The sequence below is a fragment of the Chrysemys picta genome, chromosome 18 (genome assembly GCF_011386835.1).
Source record: "Chrysemys picta bellii isolate R12L10 chromosome 18, ASM1138683v2, whole genome shotgun sequence".
Taxonomy (NCBI): Eukaryota; Metazoa; Chordata; order Testudines; family Emydidae; genus Chrysemys; species Chrysemys picta.
In genome coordinates this window covers 17,420,550-17,438,139 of record NC_088808.1, presented here as the reverse complement: position 1 = coordinate 17,438,139, position 17,590 = coordinate 17,420,550, and the positions used below count along the sequence as shown (strand labels likewise).

At 52.6% G+C, this 17,590-nt stretch overlaps 2 protein-coding genes across 2 annotated transcripts in view; one reads left to right on the top strand and one right to left on the bottom strand.

Moving 5' to 3' along the window:
* The window catches only part of LOC135976492 (spidroin-1-like), a 925,731-nt gene that overhangs the window by 861,289 nt on the left and 46,852 nt on the right, over nucleotides 1-17,590 (bottom strand). The window lies entirely within an intron of this gene.
* On the top strand, nucleotides 1,208-12,100 carry SLC2A6 (solute carrier family 2 member 6). The gene is made up of 10 exons (XM_008169096.4): nucleotides 1,208-1,565; nucleotides 3,672-3,834; nucleotides 4,490-4,696; nucleotides 5,582-5,681; nucleotides 6,516-6,727; nucleotides 7,122-7,274; nucleotides 8,736-8,844; nucleotides 9,141-9,323; nucleotides 9,778-9,923; nucleotides 11,392-12,100. The coding sequence occupies exons 1-10, from the start codon at nucleotides 1,465-1,467 to the stop codon at nucleotides 11,554-11,556; spliced, it is 1,539 nt and encodes a 512-aa protein (XP_008167318.1). The 5' UTR covers nucleotides 1,208-1,464; the 3' UTR covers nucleotides 11,557-12,100.

The window sequence follows — 17,590 nt, the reverse complement described above, 5'->3', positions numbered from 1 at the left end:
TTACAAGGAACCACAGATTTTAGCTGTCAAAATTATTAAAAAGTAAACATGGAAATCCACCAAGCCCAACTCTGCTCCCAGGGTTGCACCTGCCCAGATAACCTCTTGTCACAGGCTGAGTCCCTCAACGACAAAGTGTATCATTGGCCCTGGTACAAGCTAGATCCTCCCTCCATGATCTCAGATCTGGTTCCCCACCAGAAGAGCCACTCCTGCACGTTTCTGCAAGTTCATCCCACCATCACAGTCCCCTAATCCCAATCCCCAAACCCTGGGGAGGCTGGAGCCAGAGTGGAAATCAACTGCAACGTCTGGATCCGGAGCCAAACTTCCCCAAGGTCTGGGATGGCTGGCTGTGAGGTTGTGGTTAGGGCCCTTCACTACTGATCCTGGCCGGGGAGCTGGAGGGTGACACCTGAGCAGCCAGGGCCAGTCGTGCCTGGGTCCCTGCTTCACTGCCCTTCATAGGAACGAGTCTTCCAGAAGGCATTTGCTGGAGGGACTGGTTCCCGGGGACGAGGTTTGCCCTCGATCCTGCAGGCCCCTGACGATGCAGGATTGTTGTGCTCCAGTGCGTGTGAGCAGAGGGCACGGTCAGGGAGATGTTAGAGACCCTCAGTGCTGTGTGCTAGCGGGTCTCAGCCCCGTGCTCCCTGCCTGGCCGGGACACAGGGTAATGAAGCAGCGGGATGGGAAAGGGGCTTGTCTGGAGACAAGGGCTCCAGTGAGATCCTGATCACACTAAGCACGCACTTAGCTACCCGCTCCCCTCTCAGCCCTGCCACCAGCCCCCAGGAGTACCCCCATTACTGTAGGAACAGGTCCCGCCCGGCTCATTGCTCCGGATCTCGGCCTTTCAGTTTGTGCTTGTGACCAGAGCTCCCCCGGAGCCATGCGGCTGCACCGGCCGTACCCCGACAGAGGCACCATGTGCCCTGGTGAAGATGCTGTGCCCAAGCAGGGGGCATGCCAGGCTCCCCTTGCCACATCCAATATGGAACGTGCCACCCTCCCCTTGCTATGCCCCATGGGGCATGCCAGCTGTCCCTGGCCATGTGACGCCCCGGGGAGTTTCCCTCCCCTTCTCTCTGTCTCAGAGGGTTCTAGGGTGGAGGACAGAGTGGGATGGGGTGGCAGTTGGGGTGGGTTGAGGGGGGGTGATTATTTCCCTGTCACTCGTTCACATTTCCTGGCCCCAGCCAGCTTCCTCTTCTGGGGCGCTCAGCCGCTCACCCACCAGCACAGATTGCACCGGTTAAGCAAGGCTTTGAGCTGCCTCCTCACATCTCTCTCTCTCTTTCGCTTTCATTCGATTTTGTTCCTGCTTGTCCCCTGGAGACAATCCCAAGCTAGCAGCAGCCCAGAAAGCTGCAGAGGCGTCAGACCCGCTGGGAACGGTGGCTCCTGCAGCCCGCGCTGCCCAGCCTGCCTTGCCACTGGAGAGACCAGGACAAAGTCACCCCCATGGACGCCAGCATACAGAAACCGCTCCTGGGAGCGCCCAGCTCCGCGTATCAGACCTTTCCGCAGAGGACTGCCCACCAGCTGGACCGGGAATACATCAGGTAGGAGCTGGGCTCGCCCCGCTGGGCACTCTCACCTGGGGGCAGGGGTCTGACTGATGGGAGCCCAGGTGGGGCCATTGCTCTCAGAGAGGAGCATGTACGAGTGACACACCTGTCCCGGGGCGGCTCCTCTCCCCACCTGTGCCCATTTCAGTGGGGATTGGGAGAAAGGCCTCATCTACTCCTGACTGTCCAGGATCATTATTGAGTCATCGGTATTCGGGTGGCACCCGAAGCCCCTGGCAGGCCCCGGAGCCCGGCTGTGCCAGGCGCTGTACGCGCACACTGAGAGCCAGGCCCTGCCACACACAGCTCGCTGTTTAGTTTAAGACCAGAAGCAATGAGGGAGTGTAACAGGTGCAAACTGGCACCGCTCCCCTGGTATCGAGAAGGCTCTGCTGGGAATGCTGCGGGGGCGCGAGATGAACCGCAAGGAGCTCACACGCTGGCCCGGGCTACCAACAGGCACTGCTAGATGGCCCTGAATCGCCGGGACAGCCCTCTGTCTGGCCCCACTGCGATGTGCACATGGGGAGGTCCAGTCAGCGCCCAGAGCTCTGTTCTACAGCCGGCTCCTGTTCGGCTGAGCCAGACGCCAGGACTGCTGGCTTTGCCAGGCTGGTGGGGCTGAATGCTAGGCGTACCGGGGGGGGGGGGGGGGGGGGGCTTGTGTGTATGTGGAGGGGGTAGGCGCTACAGAGGGAGAGGAAGGATTGTCCAGTGGTTAGGGCTGTAGCCTAGGACCTGGGTTCAAGTCCTTGCTATGCCACAGACATCCTGTGTGACTTTGGGAGGTCACTTTGCCATTCTCTGCCTCAGCTGCCCGTCAGCACAACAGGGATGGAAGCCCTGCCCCGCTTCCTGGGAGCGGGGGGGGAAGATGCCGACACTAAGGACTGGGAGACGCTCACACACGACAGTAATGGGGGCCAGAGAAGCGTCTCTGGGCACGTCTACACAGCACCAAGAGACCCATGGCAGCGAGGTTCGGCACCCGGGTCTACTGAGTCCGGCTTGCTGGGCTCACGCCGCGGGGCTAAAAATAGCAGCACAGATATTCAGGCTGGGGCTGGAGCCTGGGCTCTGAGACCCCGCGGGGAGGAGAGGGTCTCCGAGCCTGAATGATTACACTGCTACTTGTAGCTCCACAGCACCAGCCCTGGGCGCCTGAGGCAGTTGACCTGGGTGCTGAGACTTGCTACCCTGGGGCGCGTTTGCTGGGTCGACGTCCCCTAAGCTGGACAGACGTGTGCTTTGGCCTGGGGTGGGATGCTGGTTTGGTTCCCACTCGGGGAGAGTGACAGCTTTATGTTCTGTGACTGCCTGGCCCCTACCCGGTGCGCGCCTGGGCACGAGAACTAGTAATAAACAACGATTTACCACTTTCAAAAGGAAAACTGCCCCTAGAACACACACACCCCCAGCTGACACGGGCTAAAGGGAGTGGAGGAACTGCAGTGCACCACACAGAGGCAGCCCCACGGCCACTTCTGCATTCTTCAACCTTGGGTACATGAGGGTTCCTGGAAACTGTAAAGCAGGTTTAAAGACCTCAGTGACTTTGGAAAGGCTCATATTTCACAGCCCAACCTGCCTGACATCTCCAGACATTTTCACTGCCTGACATCTCCAGCCCCACCCCCCCTCCCACCCCCTTATAACCCACAAGGGCCTGGTCTCCCACTCACAATGGGACAGCTTAAAGGGGGACGCTTACAAAAGGGCCCACTATTTACAAGGGACTATAGTTATGCCTTAATAAGAATGTCATGTATAAAGCGCCCCTGTCCCCAGGTGCCGCTCAGGGCTCCACACAGCAGAAAGGCCGTTGACAAGCCCGTTCCACCCGCGTGCTCCAGAATCTATAACCGACAAAATCAAGGAGGGCTGGAAAAGAGGGGCCAAAGGAAAAGCAGGGGTTGGTGGTGGTACAACAGAAGTGCCTGGGAGCCTAGTGAGGAAAATCCTTTAGGATAAATAGGGCTTGATCTCATTCTTTATTGTGTTGAGAGAAATGTTAGCTTAATACACCCACAACCACCCCAACCCCCAAACACCCCTTCCTCCTTTTCCTGCTCCCTCTCTTATCCTGTCTTTCTCCTACAGAACCCTTCAAAACAAGCGGCTCTTTCTAGCAGCTTTCGCTGCCGTCCTGGGGAACTTCAATTTCGGGTACGCGCTGGTTTACACGTCCCCTGTGATCCCTGCTTTGGAAACATCCAACATCCCCGCCCTGAAAATCACCCGGGTGGAGGAATCCTGGTTTGGGGTAAGAAGGGGCGTTTTCCCCCTCCGTGGCGCGTCACCCCGCTGAGGGGAACGGCACATACGGCAGCTGAGCTGGGAGAAGCGATTCAGGCTGATCCAGTGGTGGGAGATCCTGGGTTAAAGAGCCCTGGGTTTCCACAAATGACTAGTCGGTCCCAACCCGAGACCCCTTGAAGGGCCTGTTTTTCAGAGGGTGGGTGCTCAGCGCTTTCCGGAAATCAGGCTCCCTTTTTAGGAATTTCAAGGTGGGCCCCCAAAAAAGTGAGCCCCCCCCCCCCCCCCCCCCCAGTCACCAGGTGCTTTTGAAACCGTAGGCCCCGGTGACCGTGAAAGGGCAAAATGTGCGTATGTCGCTCCAGGGCGCCACCATGTGGCTGGTGATGGCGGGGCTCTGAAGGGGGAAGGAATGGAATGGCAGTCAGGGCGGGGGGTGGAAATTTCCACAGCTCTGGCAAGGATACACAGGAAGGCCCGAAAGAGGATTGGTAGGAAACAGCAGCTCCACCAGATAGAGGTTTGCAAATCTGACAGTGACTCAGAGCCACGCTGCCGTGGGAGTTTTGCCATTCCAGTCACTCGGGCCAGGCTGTCCCCCCCGAATTGCCATGGGAGGGCACAGAGCCGCCATGTACCTCCCACGCACCCTCCTTTTGCAGTCCGTGTTCACGCTGGGAGCTGCCGCCGGGGGCCTCAGCGCCATGCTCCTGAATGACCGCCTGGGTCGGAAGCTGAGCATCATGTTCTCCGCCGTCCCGTCCGCGGTTGGATACGCCTTCATGGGCAGTGCCCAGGGAGTCTGGATGCTGCTGCTGGGGCGACTGCTGACGGGCTACGCGGGCGGCGTGACGGCGGCGTCCATACCGGTAACGAAGTTCAATGAGTTAACAGCGCAATGGCTCATAGCCCCTCCCCCTCCGCTCCGCCCTCCTTGGGGGATTAGCTGAGGTAGCGAGTTAGTTCACGGCTGGAGACGGGGCTCCCACATTTAATCAGGTGTCACGGTTACCCCGGCCAGGCCTTGGGAGTGGGGATGCAATAACCAGGCCCTGCTGCTGCTATAGTAACTGACGGCCTTGAACGTCACAGGAGGTTAGGTGCCTGCTAGGGGCTTGGTAATGGGACACAGGTGACCTTCCTTCCTGGGCACCAAACCCACAGTGCCCTGTTACTCAGCGGCGATTGGACAGCCTGTGTGCAATGAGTTGGGTGCTTCTCCCAAGGGTGCCTCTCCCTGGCAATCGCTGCGGAGAGGTCAAGCATTGAATGGGCCTGACCACTGAGCTCCCGTCTTACTTGCCCAGTTGGTTCCTCTGGGTCTGGGGGAGGCGCAGGGAGGGAGGGGGGCAGTGTCTGTGCTCTGGATAAGGAGAGAACTAAGGTCCTGAGAGCTGTCAGTCAGCACCTTTCCGCACCGCTAGGCGCGTGTGCCCACAGAGGAAATGAAGAGCTGGTCTTTGCCCTGTGCTGCCGTCCTCCCCACAGTTACTTCCTCCTACATACAGGATACATTGACGGTAATATCAGCTCAGGGTGGCTTAAAATAGGGAAGGCAGGAATTGGGCAAGACTGAAAATAACCGGGTTGTGGTCTTGCCCCGTTTCTTGCCACGAGACAAAGACAACTCATTTAAAACAGTGCTCCTGCTTTCACATTGGCTTTTCCCAGGACACCCCTGGCAGACACGCTGCAGAGTTCGGGGAGTGGCACACCCCTTCCTGCCCCGTAACCATGGTGTTACTCTCTTCTAGGTCTATATCTCCGAGATCTCCCACCCTGGGGTCAGAGGAGCTTTGGGTTCCTGCCCTCAGATCATGGCTGTCCTTGGCTCCCTCGTCCTCTATGCCCTGGGCAAGTACACACCACAGAGGCTGGTTTCCTTCGGTATTCTGAGGGGTGGGTCAATCACTGGGCAAGTCATGAACATGTGAATGAAAAGAGGCAGAACCTAGTGGAAACTCCAGGAGAAGCCTGGGTGACCACCCAGCTAAGGTCACCATAAGAGATGAGTGTGCATTGCAGGAGCATCTTGGCAGGAGACTGTTGAATCTTGACCCTTCACTCTACAGAGGAGACATGGGAAAAGCCCGCGGTCAGATGGGTACAGATAATGACCAATGTGGGTGGATTTGCAGCAATTATGTTGTTACTACAATGACTCGGCACCTCAGTCCCGGCATCATCAAGAGCGAAGAAAGATTATTTCCACCACTGTGTGCAGCCCAGAACAGCTGGCCATGGAGGGACTTTTCTCCATTTCTATTGGGTGCTGCCAGCTGCTGGAGGCAGGACACTACATTCGATGGGCCCCTGGTCTGTTGGGAGTGCTGGGATGGGGTCCTGCAGAGAAAGGAAGGTCTAGCCAGCTGCCGTCTAGCTAGAATGGGTTGAAACTTTTCCATTGAAACACTTTTTCTGATGGAAAATGGCTTTTCCAACCAGGATTTTTCATGAAAAATGGCCACTGTGTCCCAAATTTTGATGTTTTTGTTGAAAAAACAAAAAAAATGTCAATAGCTGAAAATGTTTAGTGGGGTTTTTTTTTTGACAAAAGCACACAAAAAATGATTTTTTTTATGAAACCAATTTTTTTATTTGAAGCAAAACTTTTTTGGGGGTGGGGGAGAGAGGGGGATCATTTCCTGGGCAGCCCCGCCTTTAACATCCTGCCGCTGCTTCCTGCAGGCCTGAAGCTCTCCTGGCGCTGGCTGGCCGTGGCTGGGGAAGTGCCGGTTCTCACTATGATCATCCTGCTCTGCTTCATGCCCAACTCGCCCCGGTTCCTCATCTCGAAGGGGAAGGAGGACGAGGCCGTCGGGGTGCTGCGCTGGCTCCGGGGACCGAACACGGATTTCCACCGGGAATTTGAGCAAATCAAAGAAAGCGTGAGACAACAGGTGCGGTGGGATGGGGCCACTGAACTGGGGCATACAAAAGAACATTAGACCACCGCCTCCTTTTCCCCCCCTCCAGCTCCCATAGACTGTCAGCACCATCCTGTACCAATGCCTGACTGGGAGAAGCAGCGTGGCCCAAAGTATGGGGCCTCAGGACACCTGGGTTCTGTTTCCAGCCCTACCACACACTTGCTGTGTGACCTTGGGCACATCACTTGCCGCTCTCTATAACGGGGTAATGAGACTTCCCCACCATTGAGCAGAGCTTGGAGACCAAGAGATGAAAACAACCCGGGACTTCTCACCATTCATTTGCTCTGTTCTTTAGGTGCCAGATCTGGCCCCATGAGTGCAAACGCATGTTTACCTTTCCGCTCTCTGTCTGTGTGTCTAGAGCAGACGGATTTCCTGCGCGGAGATCAAGGACCCGTTCATTTACAAGCCAATCCTGATCGCGGTGCTAATGAGGTTCCTGCAGCAGCTCTCGGGCGTCACCCCCATCCTGGTGTATTTGCAGTCGATATTTCAGAGCACAGCTGTGATATTGGTAAGTCCCACAAGGGACCTGACTTTCCACTTCTGGTCAATCACGTAAGAACAGGGAGAGTGTTTTAACTTTCAGCTAAAGCCTCGAGACTGAACCCAATAGCCCACCTCTTCAGAGATCATAGAATCTCAGGGTTGGAAGGGACCTCAGGAGGTCACCTAGTCCAACCCCATGCTCAAAGCAGGACCAATCCCCAACTGCCTATGGCTCTTTGCTCCATGGCCTAAATATTCAAGTGACTAGTGATTTTGGGGGCCCAACCTGAGACAGCTTAAAGGGGGCTGGTTGTACAGAAGGTGCTGAGCACCCGCCCCCAGAAAACCAGGCCCCTCTAAGGAGTCTCAGGTAGGGCACCAATAAATTGAGATGCTCAAAATCACTAGTCACCTTGCAAAATGTAGGCCCAGCCCCACCCGCCTAGTCATTCTGAGCCTGTAGAGGCTACCCGGGGCATCCCCAATGGCACAGGCATGGGGGGGGGGGGTGAGAGGCACATGGGTTCTAGTAAACACAAAGTATTTGTATTGGGGTATTGGCCAATGCTCCCCCATGCTATGCCTTACCCTGGGGGCAGGACGGCTTCCCCGTTCAGCCGCCTCAGTCTGTTGTGGAACAGTTTAATGGCATTAGTGCTGATGTCCCGGTCCCAGTCAGGTGCATTTCGCCCAGGAAAACGTCCGTGGCAATTGCTGGGTGCCTGCATCAAACCCAACTCATGGGCAGGGCTGAAGATGAGATTCCCCTTTGCTGCTCTGTCCAATGCTGGGTTTGACAGGACGTGGCTTTCCGACCCACACTGCCCTGCCCAGCGCGGAGGCCCTCTTCACTCCTCCTGCCAAGCCTTCTGCTTCTCTCCTCTTTGCTCCCAGCATGCACTGGGATGGGGAAGAGAAAACCTTTCTTGAGTTAAAGGCAAAGAACCTATTATCCCTGTAGAGCAAATCATACCCCAAGCAGAGTCTCCTCTCTGTGCATTGCAGCCAGGGAGACGCCAGACTTCCCAGGGGGAGTCGTCTCTGGCCACGTCTGGCCTCCTGCTGTCCCAAAGCCATGGCCATAGCCCGTGGACTCCATGATCGCCAGTGGAAATTCACTCACAGAACACGGGGAACAGAACTTGGGACCTTCGGCTTCGAAGTCCCAGGCTTTTAGCATTGGAGCTAATGGCAAAACTCCTCGGAGGATGTGGGTGACAGCCCCATACTCCAGCAGATCTGATGTTCCAGTCTTGGAGGGCAAGGGTGGGATGCAAACACACACACCAGTCGAACGTTACCCCATGCAGCTGACAGTCTGGTTTATTAGGTCTAACTAAAGGAACCATTCTTCTGTGGCTTTCACAGAAATAACAGTAGCTATGTTTCACGGCTACAACTGAAGGTGATGCAAGCAGGAACCTGTACTGCTTCAGATCTTGCTTCTCGCTTTCCTAGTTTTTTTCTTTGTTTGTTTTTACTGTAGAAGCCGGAGTACGATGCAGCTATCGTAGGGGGAGTTCGCTTGGCGTCTGTGCTCATCGCCGCTGTCTCTATGGACAAAGCTGGGAGGAAAATTCTTCTCTTCGTATCGGGTATGTCTAGCCCCAAATTCCATAGTTTTCTCTCCCAGGGCGCTTGGCAAATGCTAATTCATGCGATGGTGCAGCCATCTGGTGCCACAGTGGCTTTTTTCCTTTGAACGCTAGAGCGGAGTGAGGGGGACAACACAGCTCACAACGGGTCTGACTCCCGGTCTCAGGCCTGTGTAAACCAGGAGGAGTAACTCCATGGAACACGCTGGAGTTTCACTGGGGGAGCTGAGAGGAAAATTGGGCCTAAGCTCTTCATTTCGCCTTTTTGTTTCTTTATTCTCGTTCTCTATTAACAGCTGGGATCATGTTTGCCTCAAACCTGACCTTGGGGCTCTATATCCACTACACATCACTGCCTTCTCACAACTCTACCATGGCCGTCATTAACGGGACCCTAGTGAGCCCAGAAAGCCTTACTGCAGAGCCCTCCGGCTACATCACCCTCATCCCCCTGGTGGCTACCATGCTCTTTATAATGGGTATGAACTGAAGCTACAATCCATATTCCAGCTGCGGAGGTGTCCCCCGTCCAGGACTAACCATCCTGGGCTGGTGTGATATGAGCTGGGGAGGTTCCACGCTGGGGCAGGGACTGGGGCAGGAAGGAAATATTTCTCTGGAAAAAGTGTTCAAAAGTGGAGACCCTCAGAGGTCTGGGGTGTTGGAGCCAGTGGTATAGGCCGAGGAGAGGACCAGAGGCACAGGCTGAATGTTTTTGTCACATGAATATCACCACCTCTTAGGGGCTGTAATCAGCAAGGGCTAGGTGTGAAGATGGATCCCTCACTTTGAAGACCCGCTAGTCTTGGTAGAGTGGCCGGTTGAAATGGAACTAGGAGCAGTCATGGGTCAGGGATTGGCAGGGAACTTTTCCATTCCCTACCCCCTATGGTCCTCTGCTTTTCACCTGATCTCTCCCTTTTCTCCCACCAGGTTATGCCATGGGCTGGGGCCCCATCACCTGGTTGCTGATGTCAGAGATCCTCCCTCTGAAGGCCCGTGGGGTGGCGTCAGGCCTCTGTGTCCTCGTGAGCTGGCTCACGGCCTTTGCGCTGACCAGATTCTTCCTGCTGGTTGTGGTGGGTACAGCTAGTGGCGGCGAGCGGAGCTTGGCCTGAGGGAGGCCTTCGGGGGTTGGCCCTTAATTTATTTATTATCATTTTTCTAACTGGTGCTAGGCCCTCCAAGGCTGCCACCCCTTGGGAGAAATATGGCAGAGACAGCCAATCCTGTCAGGAATGCAGACAAGGGACACCACTCTTGGGAGGCAGCACGGTTGGGAGAGCTGAGAGCTGCAGCACAAAGATGAGATCTATTTTATTCAGGCGTTGGCAGCTTTGCCAACTCACACCACTTTATGGCAACTCTTGCGATATTTGGTGTTTTGCTTAAAGCCTCAGCTCCTGGAGTCAGGTGATGACCTGAGACTCTCAGCTTTCTCTTTTTTTTTTTTTTAAGTATATTTCGAGCCCTCATGATTGCAGTGCAAAGCTTGAAACCATGACCCGAGTGCGACTTTGAGGCCCAGAAACCAGAAGGAAAATAGAAATTATTGTTATTTTTTTAAATCTCATGATGTTTATGCCAATCTCTTGATTCAGGCCCCAAAATATCATACTTGGGGTTGGCATTATGAGCCTCCTCCAGAACTTCATGCAGACACACGAACACTTAGTTGGCCCACGTATGGCTTTCCACCGGGAGGTCTCCAAATGTCTTGCAAAGGAATGTCAGTGTCACTGTCTCCATTTTACAGATGGAGAAGCAGTGAGGGGGAGCTCAGGGTCACACTTCAGAGCTGGGACTACAACCCAGCTGTCTGGACTCCCTGACTGGTGATTTATCCACTGGACCACACTGCCTCCCATTAGCCCCTTCCATCCACGGCACATTAAGCACATTAATGAAATAAGCCTCACTGTCTCCACGTTAGAGGGGGAAACTCGGATGCAGAGAGATTAGGTGACCTGTTCAGGCCCACACACCAATTTAGTGGCCAAGTTATGAACTGACTTCCTATCTCCTGCCCCCACATCCCCATGCCCATGCCTTAACCCCAAGGCCATCCTTAGGTCTATAAGAACGGCCACACTGGGACAGACCAATAGTCCATCTTGCCCTGTATCCTGTCTTCCGACAGTGGTCGGTGCCAGATGCTTCGGAGGGAGTGAACAGAACAGGGCAATTTTGAGTGATCCATCCCCTGTCATCCAGTCCCAGGTTGTGGCAGGCACAGGGTTAGGGACACCCGGAGCATGGGGTGCATTCCAGACCATCTTGGCTAATAGCCACTGATGGACCTATCCTCCATGAACTTCTCTCATTCTTTTTTTAACCCAGTTATACTTTTGCCCTACACAACATCCCCCGGCAATGAGTTCCACAGGTTCACTGTGCATTGTGTTCCTCTCTATGTATGATGTCTGAGGACACAGAGGGAAGGCGTCGACTTACCACTTCCCTTCATTTTCCCCAGTATTTTGCTAACCCACTCTTTCAATGGCTCTCAGCTCCCGAGTCACACGGGCACTTTGTCCTATTTTCCAGCAAGACTTCGGCCTTGAAGTCCCGTTCCTGTTCTTTGCAGTCATCTGCGCAGGGAACCTCCTCTTCACGGGTTGCTGCGTCCCAGAGACCAAAGGCCGATCCCTGGAGCAAATCGAATCCTACTTCAGGACTGGGCGGAAATCCTTTATGAGGAACCACATATGAGGATCCTTAGAAGCACCACCCTTCAGCTGAGCTTTCAAAACAAAATCTGACATGCATGGGGACAAGAAAATTTTTGTGCTGCTAGAGGCAGAACGTGGCATTTTCTCTGTGCCAACAAGGCCTACACACATCATGCACGCAGGCTCGCTGGTGACGGTCTAATTTTGGATGGAACCATTGTCTTTGAGAATCACACACTGGAATTTCACCTCCTTTTCATGAGTCACTCAACACTATTCTAAGGAACCGTTGTCTCTGGATAGAATGTTAACAACCTGGAATTTCTATCTGTGCTGCTAATTTTAACCTAGATTGCAATACCAGCTCCAAAACTGTACTGGAGGTAAAGAGGGCTCCTTAAAGTCAAACAAACATAGTCTGCGGACCAGAGAAAACCAGTAGTTTCTTAACACAGCCTGTAAGAAAAGCAGCCCAGGGGAAGCAGGGTTTGAATCAAGAGCTTACATTGTTGGCCACTGCCCAGGGTGGGTTGGCAAAGGCCCTTTGTGCAGTTGCAACAATAAAGTGGTTTTGACTCTCGTGATTATGGGGCAAGAGACATCACGTTAATTTTTAAGCAAAGGATCTGACGCTCCAGGGCAGTGCCCTGCACTGAGGGCCTGTCCTAATACCCCTCCCAATGCACAGTTCCCAGATACGCACCTGGGAAATGTCTGTTCTTTTGTGCAGCATCACTTGGAATCTTGCATGAACAGTGATTTCAAAAAAGGCAGCGAGAGAGAGAGAGAGAGTTTTTCATATAAAAAGCTGCCACATTTTATTGCTAAAACTGCACATTACACCAGATGCCTAATAAACAGGAGTGAGACCCAATTCAGACCACACAGAAAGGACCCTTAGAACAGAACAAAGAAAGGGAATAGAATCAAACACTCAGCGCTAGTGCAGCTGCCCCACTGCAGGAAGACACATTAGGTGCAGACAATACTTTTGCTGTGGCTACAGACAGGTCCTTCTCCCGCCAGAGATTGTTCTAACAAAGAGGGTGTGAGAGCTGGTTTTCTTCCCATGTTCAGCCACTGAAGGAGGCAGGGGAAGGCCTCTCTTGGAGATGTGTTGGCCCTCCCATCTTTGAGATTTCAGCTACACATGGTTAGCAGCACCTTGTCACCACCATCCTTAGCAACATCACCACAGGGCTACCCCAGTCTCTTGCAGGCTGACGGTCTCACCATAGCACCAGCCAATGTCCACACTATCCCTGGGTTAAACGCAACCAGGCAAGTAGCTTGTAAAGGTTTTGAACAGCAACCCATACTAAAGGAGCTTGGAGTTTCCAGAACAGCAAAGACCCTGGTTTTGGACTGACTGTCCAACCATTCATCCAGCCACACGAACACTGTACCAGCAGAAGACTCACTGACTTGCCTGCTCCCTTCCATTACTAGTACACCTCAATGCACTGGAACTGGGAGTAGTGGGATGAAATTAAGACGTGGTACATTTGGGCTGGATATCAGGAAAGGTTTCCTAATACTGAGACCTCCTGGATTAGACTGGAGAATGGTCCCCAAGGGCAATGGTGGAATTCCCATCAGATGAGACATTTCAAACTGCATGGGACAGAGGAGCAGAAGGTAGAGATGGGTCCAAATCAGAACTCCAGATCCAAACTCCTCTGGACTTCAGGAAATTTCAGATCCAGACCCAAACTTTGCAGCTCAGGCCCATATGTACCATGCACTGGCTAGGGTTTGACTAACTGTGACCAGCACTATAAGGGTTCCCTGCAGCTGTCACTTGAGTCGTGGAGGCTCAGCGCCTTTGAAAGTCCTGCCCAAGACTTCTTCCATCTCAAATGCATCCGGACCAAATCCTGAAGTCTTTGAAACTCTCCTAGAAGCCAGTGGGCATTTTGCCTGAGTAAAAAGTGAGTGAGGCCAGAGCAAGAACCTCAGGGTTTGGCCTAAGGGAGTTTTGCATGAGTATAAAACTGGGAAGGATGTTGGGTTGTTCTCTATGATGAGAACTTTATTCTTTGAGTGTAGCTTCTTTTCCTTTATACCCACGCCGGTCCATATTCTGCTATTAAGTTCAAAGTCTCAGAAATCACAGTGGCTCTTTCCGGAGGTAGAATGGTCTTTATTCACTGCACACACAAAGAATCAATTAATTAGTCTTACAAAACCAGCACTCGCCGCCTTCTAGAGCAGCAAGGCCTAGGTACATAGTACAAATGAAGCTTCAATTCTTCCCTTTAATGCCCGGTGTAAAATTATCCCAGATGGAAATGGAGCTGTCACCTTTTATGAATAAAATAGATGATGAGAGATTAGTAACTTTGCTTACGCCGTGCAAATGCGCTTGGGGAACGAGAACTGCCCAGACGGCTCTGGGTCTGGTGGTGGTGTGCACATGTGCACCCGGTACCTATGTATCGTTCGTTTGCAATGCCAAGCTCTTTGCAGCCAATGAATTCCCATCTCTCTGTAATTTGCACATTATACAACCTCCTTCCCTCTGGCCAGTTCTCTCCTGAGAGGCCTTTCCAGCAGGACCCAGTGCACACAGATCACAGAGGATCCTTGTCTGTAAAGACCCCTTGAAGTGTGGCCCTTCAGCCTACACATCACCAGTGTCTGAAGGGCTAGTGACCGGGTTGGACTGAGACTGTAAACTCCCTGGGGCAGGTACTGGAACTTCATCTATGCTTGTACAGCTCCTGACAGTGCTCAGCAAGTACTATTAATAACCACCCAGCACTGTGAATGGATCTACTCACTACTGTATTCATAATGTTATCTTAAGCGTCCTTAGCTACACCCCCAAAAGTAATTGCTTATCCATGCTAGGATCCGAGCCAGGCTAACTACAACTGTATTTACTGCTGCTGCTCCTAAAAGCCCTTTATGTGGCATGTCTAATACAGAACTCAGCAGTAAGGAGGGTGGTCAGCCTGCTGAAGTCTACAATCATGATAGCAACTGTCACAGAGACATCTGCAGCACGAAGAGGGGCTTGGGCTTTAAAGCCCAAGTTTCCAAAAGGGCCCACTAATTTTGGGTGCCCCATGCTGGTCCTGAAGTCAGTGGGATCTGTGGGTGCTCAGCACCTCTGGAAATCAGGTCCTGGGGGTCTCGAGGCACCCAAATTTAGTGGCCACTTGAAAATTCTGGCCAAAGGCTTGTACTCCATCCTTACAGAAACTTCCTTATGTCCCCAATTCATGTGCTTAACTCGGAGCATGTTCTTAAGGCTCATTGAAGTCAGTGGGGCCTAAGCACATGCCTAAGTGCTTTGCTGAATTGGGGCCTGACCCCAGACACTGGGGCTCAGAGCATAGGATGATCTCAGGAGACTTCCTACTGAGGTCTGGGGGAGTTTTGCCATTGACACCAATGGAAGCAAGATCAGACCATGCAAGCTGGCCGATCTTAGTAAATACTTTGAAGGTCAGAAAGCGCTCGGATGCTATTGTAACAGGGACCTGCTGAGAACCCCGTACTGACAGGAATCTAGGCACAACATGGTGAATGAAGGACCTTGCCACTTCACCGGCTTACTTCTGTGGGTGTAGGTTAGACTCAGTGTTATTCTATCACATCTGCTTTGCTTTTAATTTCCTTTTATTCAAGCTAGTGTATAACTACTCACCGAACAAAGCAATCACCACTAATTCATGCCAGCAACTATATGCTTTACTCTGCGATATCCTTCTACTGAATACTAGTCTAGCTTCATTAAACCCCATTGAAATCAGTGGTGCAATTGTCCCATTCCCTCAGCGGGACATTACACTTTTCTTTTTTTATCTAGTAATGGTATTGCATCGGGACACTGTCCAGACAGCTCAAAGGACAGGGCTGCTGTCACATGACACGCTCCACAACCAGTCTTATTCAGAGGTATCCTTTAAACACAGAATCACTGTACGTTATCCATGCCATGAAGGGCCCATTGACATTAGTGGTGCAAGTTATCCAGGTGCCGTGCTACCTAGTAACACAAACACCCTGGAAAGTCAATGTTCCATGTGCAGGAAGGTCCATGTACAGTAACGCGGCTCTAACACAGAGCTAGTGGCTCAAAAATGGGATCAGAGCATTTATTAAACTCAGTGGCATCTGGGTTGACAATTCACATAAAGCGACGGAGGCCCTAAGATCCTAGGGAGAGGGGACTTTGAACAAAATAGCTGCTAAAGACTGAGCTGCAGGGACGTATGCGTGTCTGTGAGTCTGTCTGTCCGTCCAATAAACCATGGGCTAGAGCAGGGGTTCTCAAACTGGGGGTCGGGACCCCTCAGGGGACTGAGAGGTTATTACATGGGGGGTGGCAAGTTGTCAGCCTCTGCCTCAAACCCCGCGTTGCCTCCGGCATTTATAACAGTATTAAATATATTAAAAAGTGGTTTTAATGTATAAGGGGAGGTCACACTCAGAGGCTTGTCATGTCACCAGGACAAAAGTTTGAGAACCGCTGGGCTACAGTCTCGGCCGGTATAAATCTGCACAGCTCCTTTGACTTTAATGGAGTGACAGCAATTTGCACCAGCTGAGGCTTTGGCCCCAATAACCTTTGGCGGCCCCATCAGCTCACTCTACAATACGCACACTAATGCCTTCCAGCAAAATAAAACCAGCAGCCTGATTTTTCCACAAGACAGGGCTCAACCCTGCTCCCACTGAGGTCAGTGAAGTTTTGCCACTGACTTCAGTGACTATAGGATCTGTGCTAGCCACAACTGTATCTGAACCGGATTGTTGTTAACATGGTGTCAGCCAAACTGTGAACACACACTGACTCTGCGGCTGGAAGGCGACAGGTCAGCTGGTTGGTAAATCCCTCTCCTGGGTGTGTAATGAACAGCACCTTACTCTAAAGGTGAAATCGTTCAGAGCATTTTCTTACAGTAGCTAGCGCTCCTCTCTTTGCCCAGAAAGACACCTGAAATGAAACGAAACATTCCCTTGAACTACAGCGAAACACTGTCCTCTGTTAAACAGCGTTTCCTTCTGTGTCCAGTGAGAACAGTCCCAGCAGAAATACTTAAATACCCCCAAATAAATTATTCTTCCACTTCTCAACCAGAAGAAAAAGCAACAGTGTAAAACAAAACCATAAATTCAGTGTAAACCTATGATCAGAAGAGAGTGTAGGGGTCAGTGTTGAGAAAAGAGGGAACTGGACTTAGAGAATGATCCATACCCTCCAGAAGAGAATCAAACAGAGAATGCGATTAGGGCACTGTTTATGTAGCAGGGGCGGCTCCAGGCACCAGCGCACCAAGCGCATGCCTGGGGCGGCAAGCCGCAGGGGGCAGCCTGCCGGCTGCTGTGAGGATGGCAGTCAGGCTGCCTTTGGCAGCATGCCTGTGGGAGGTCCGCTGGTCCCGCGGCTTCGGCAGTAATTCTGCGGCGGGTACGCCGAAGCCGCGGGATCGGCGGACGTCCCGCAGGCATGCCGCCGAATCCGCGTTACCAGCGGACCTCCCGCAGCCATGCCGCCGAAGGCTGCCTGACTGCCGTGCTTGGGGTGGCAAAATACATAGAGCCGCCCCTGTATGTAGAATGTTATATAGAAGAAGCGAGTTCTGTAGTTCATCCAGTACAAAACTGGTGAATGTGGATTTGATCCTGCACCACGTTGTCAATGGGAGTTTCACCACTGAGCTGAACAGGAGCAGGAGCAGAGCCTGTATGCCCAAGTAGAAAGCGGGTAAGATGCACGTTAATTACTAAAGAGCCTTTTTTTTTCCTGCCAGGAAGATCCCAAAACTGCACCACCGAGAATCCTCAAGCCCTGCTTTAAAATGAAGCCACCTCTGGGGTAGCACCCGGCAGCAGTTTAACAGTGCACAGCAGCAGGGTAAAACAGGAAGTGACGAACAGTTGAATTCATTTGGTTACACCCGTAGGATGCGTAAGACTTATCAAGTGTAGTGTACAGTTATAGCTTGTTAAAACCCACAAAGCTATTATGTTACCTTTTTCTTCTGCGAGCTAAGAGCCACATTTTGCTCTCAGCTAAACCACTGTAACGCCAGAGTCATCCGCTGAGCTCAGTGGAATTA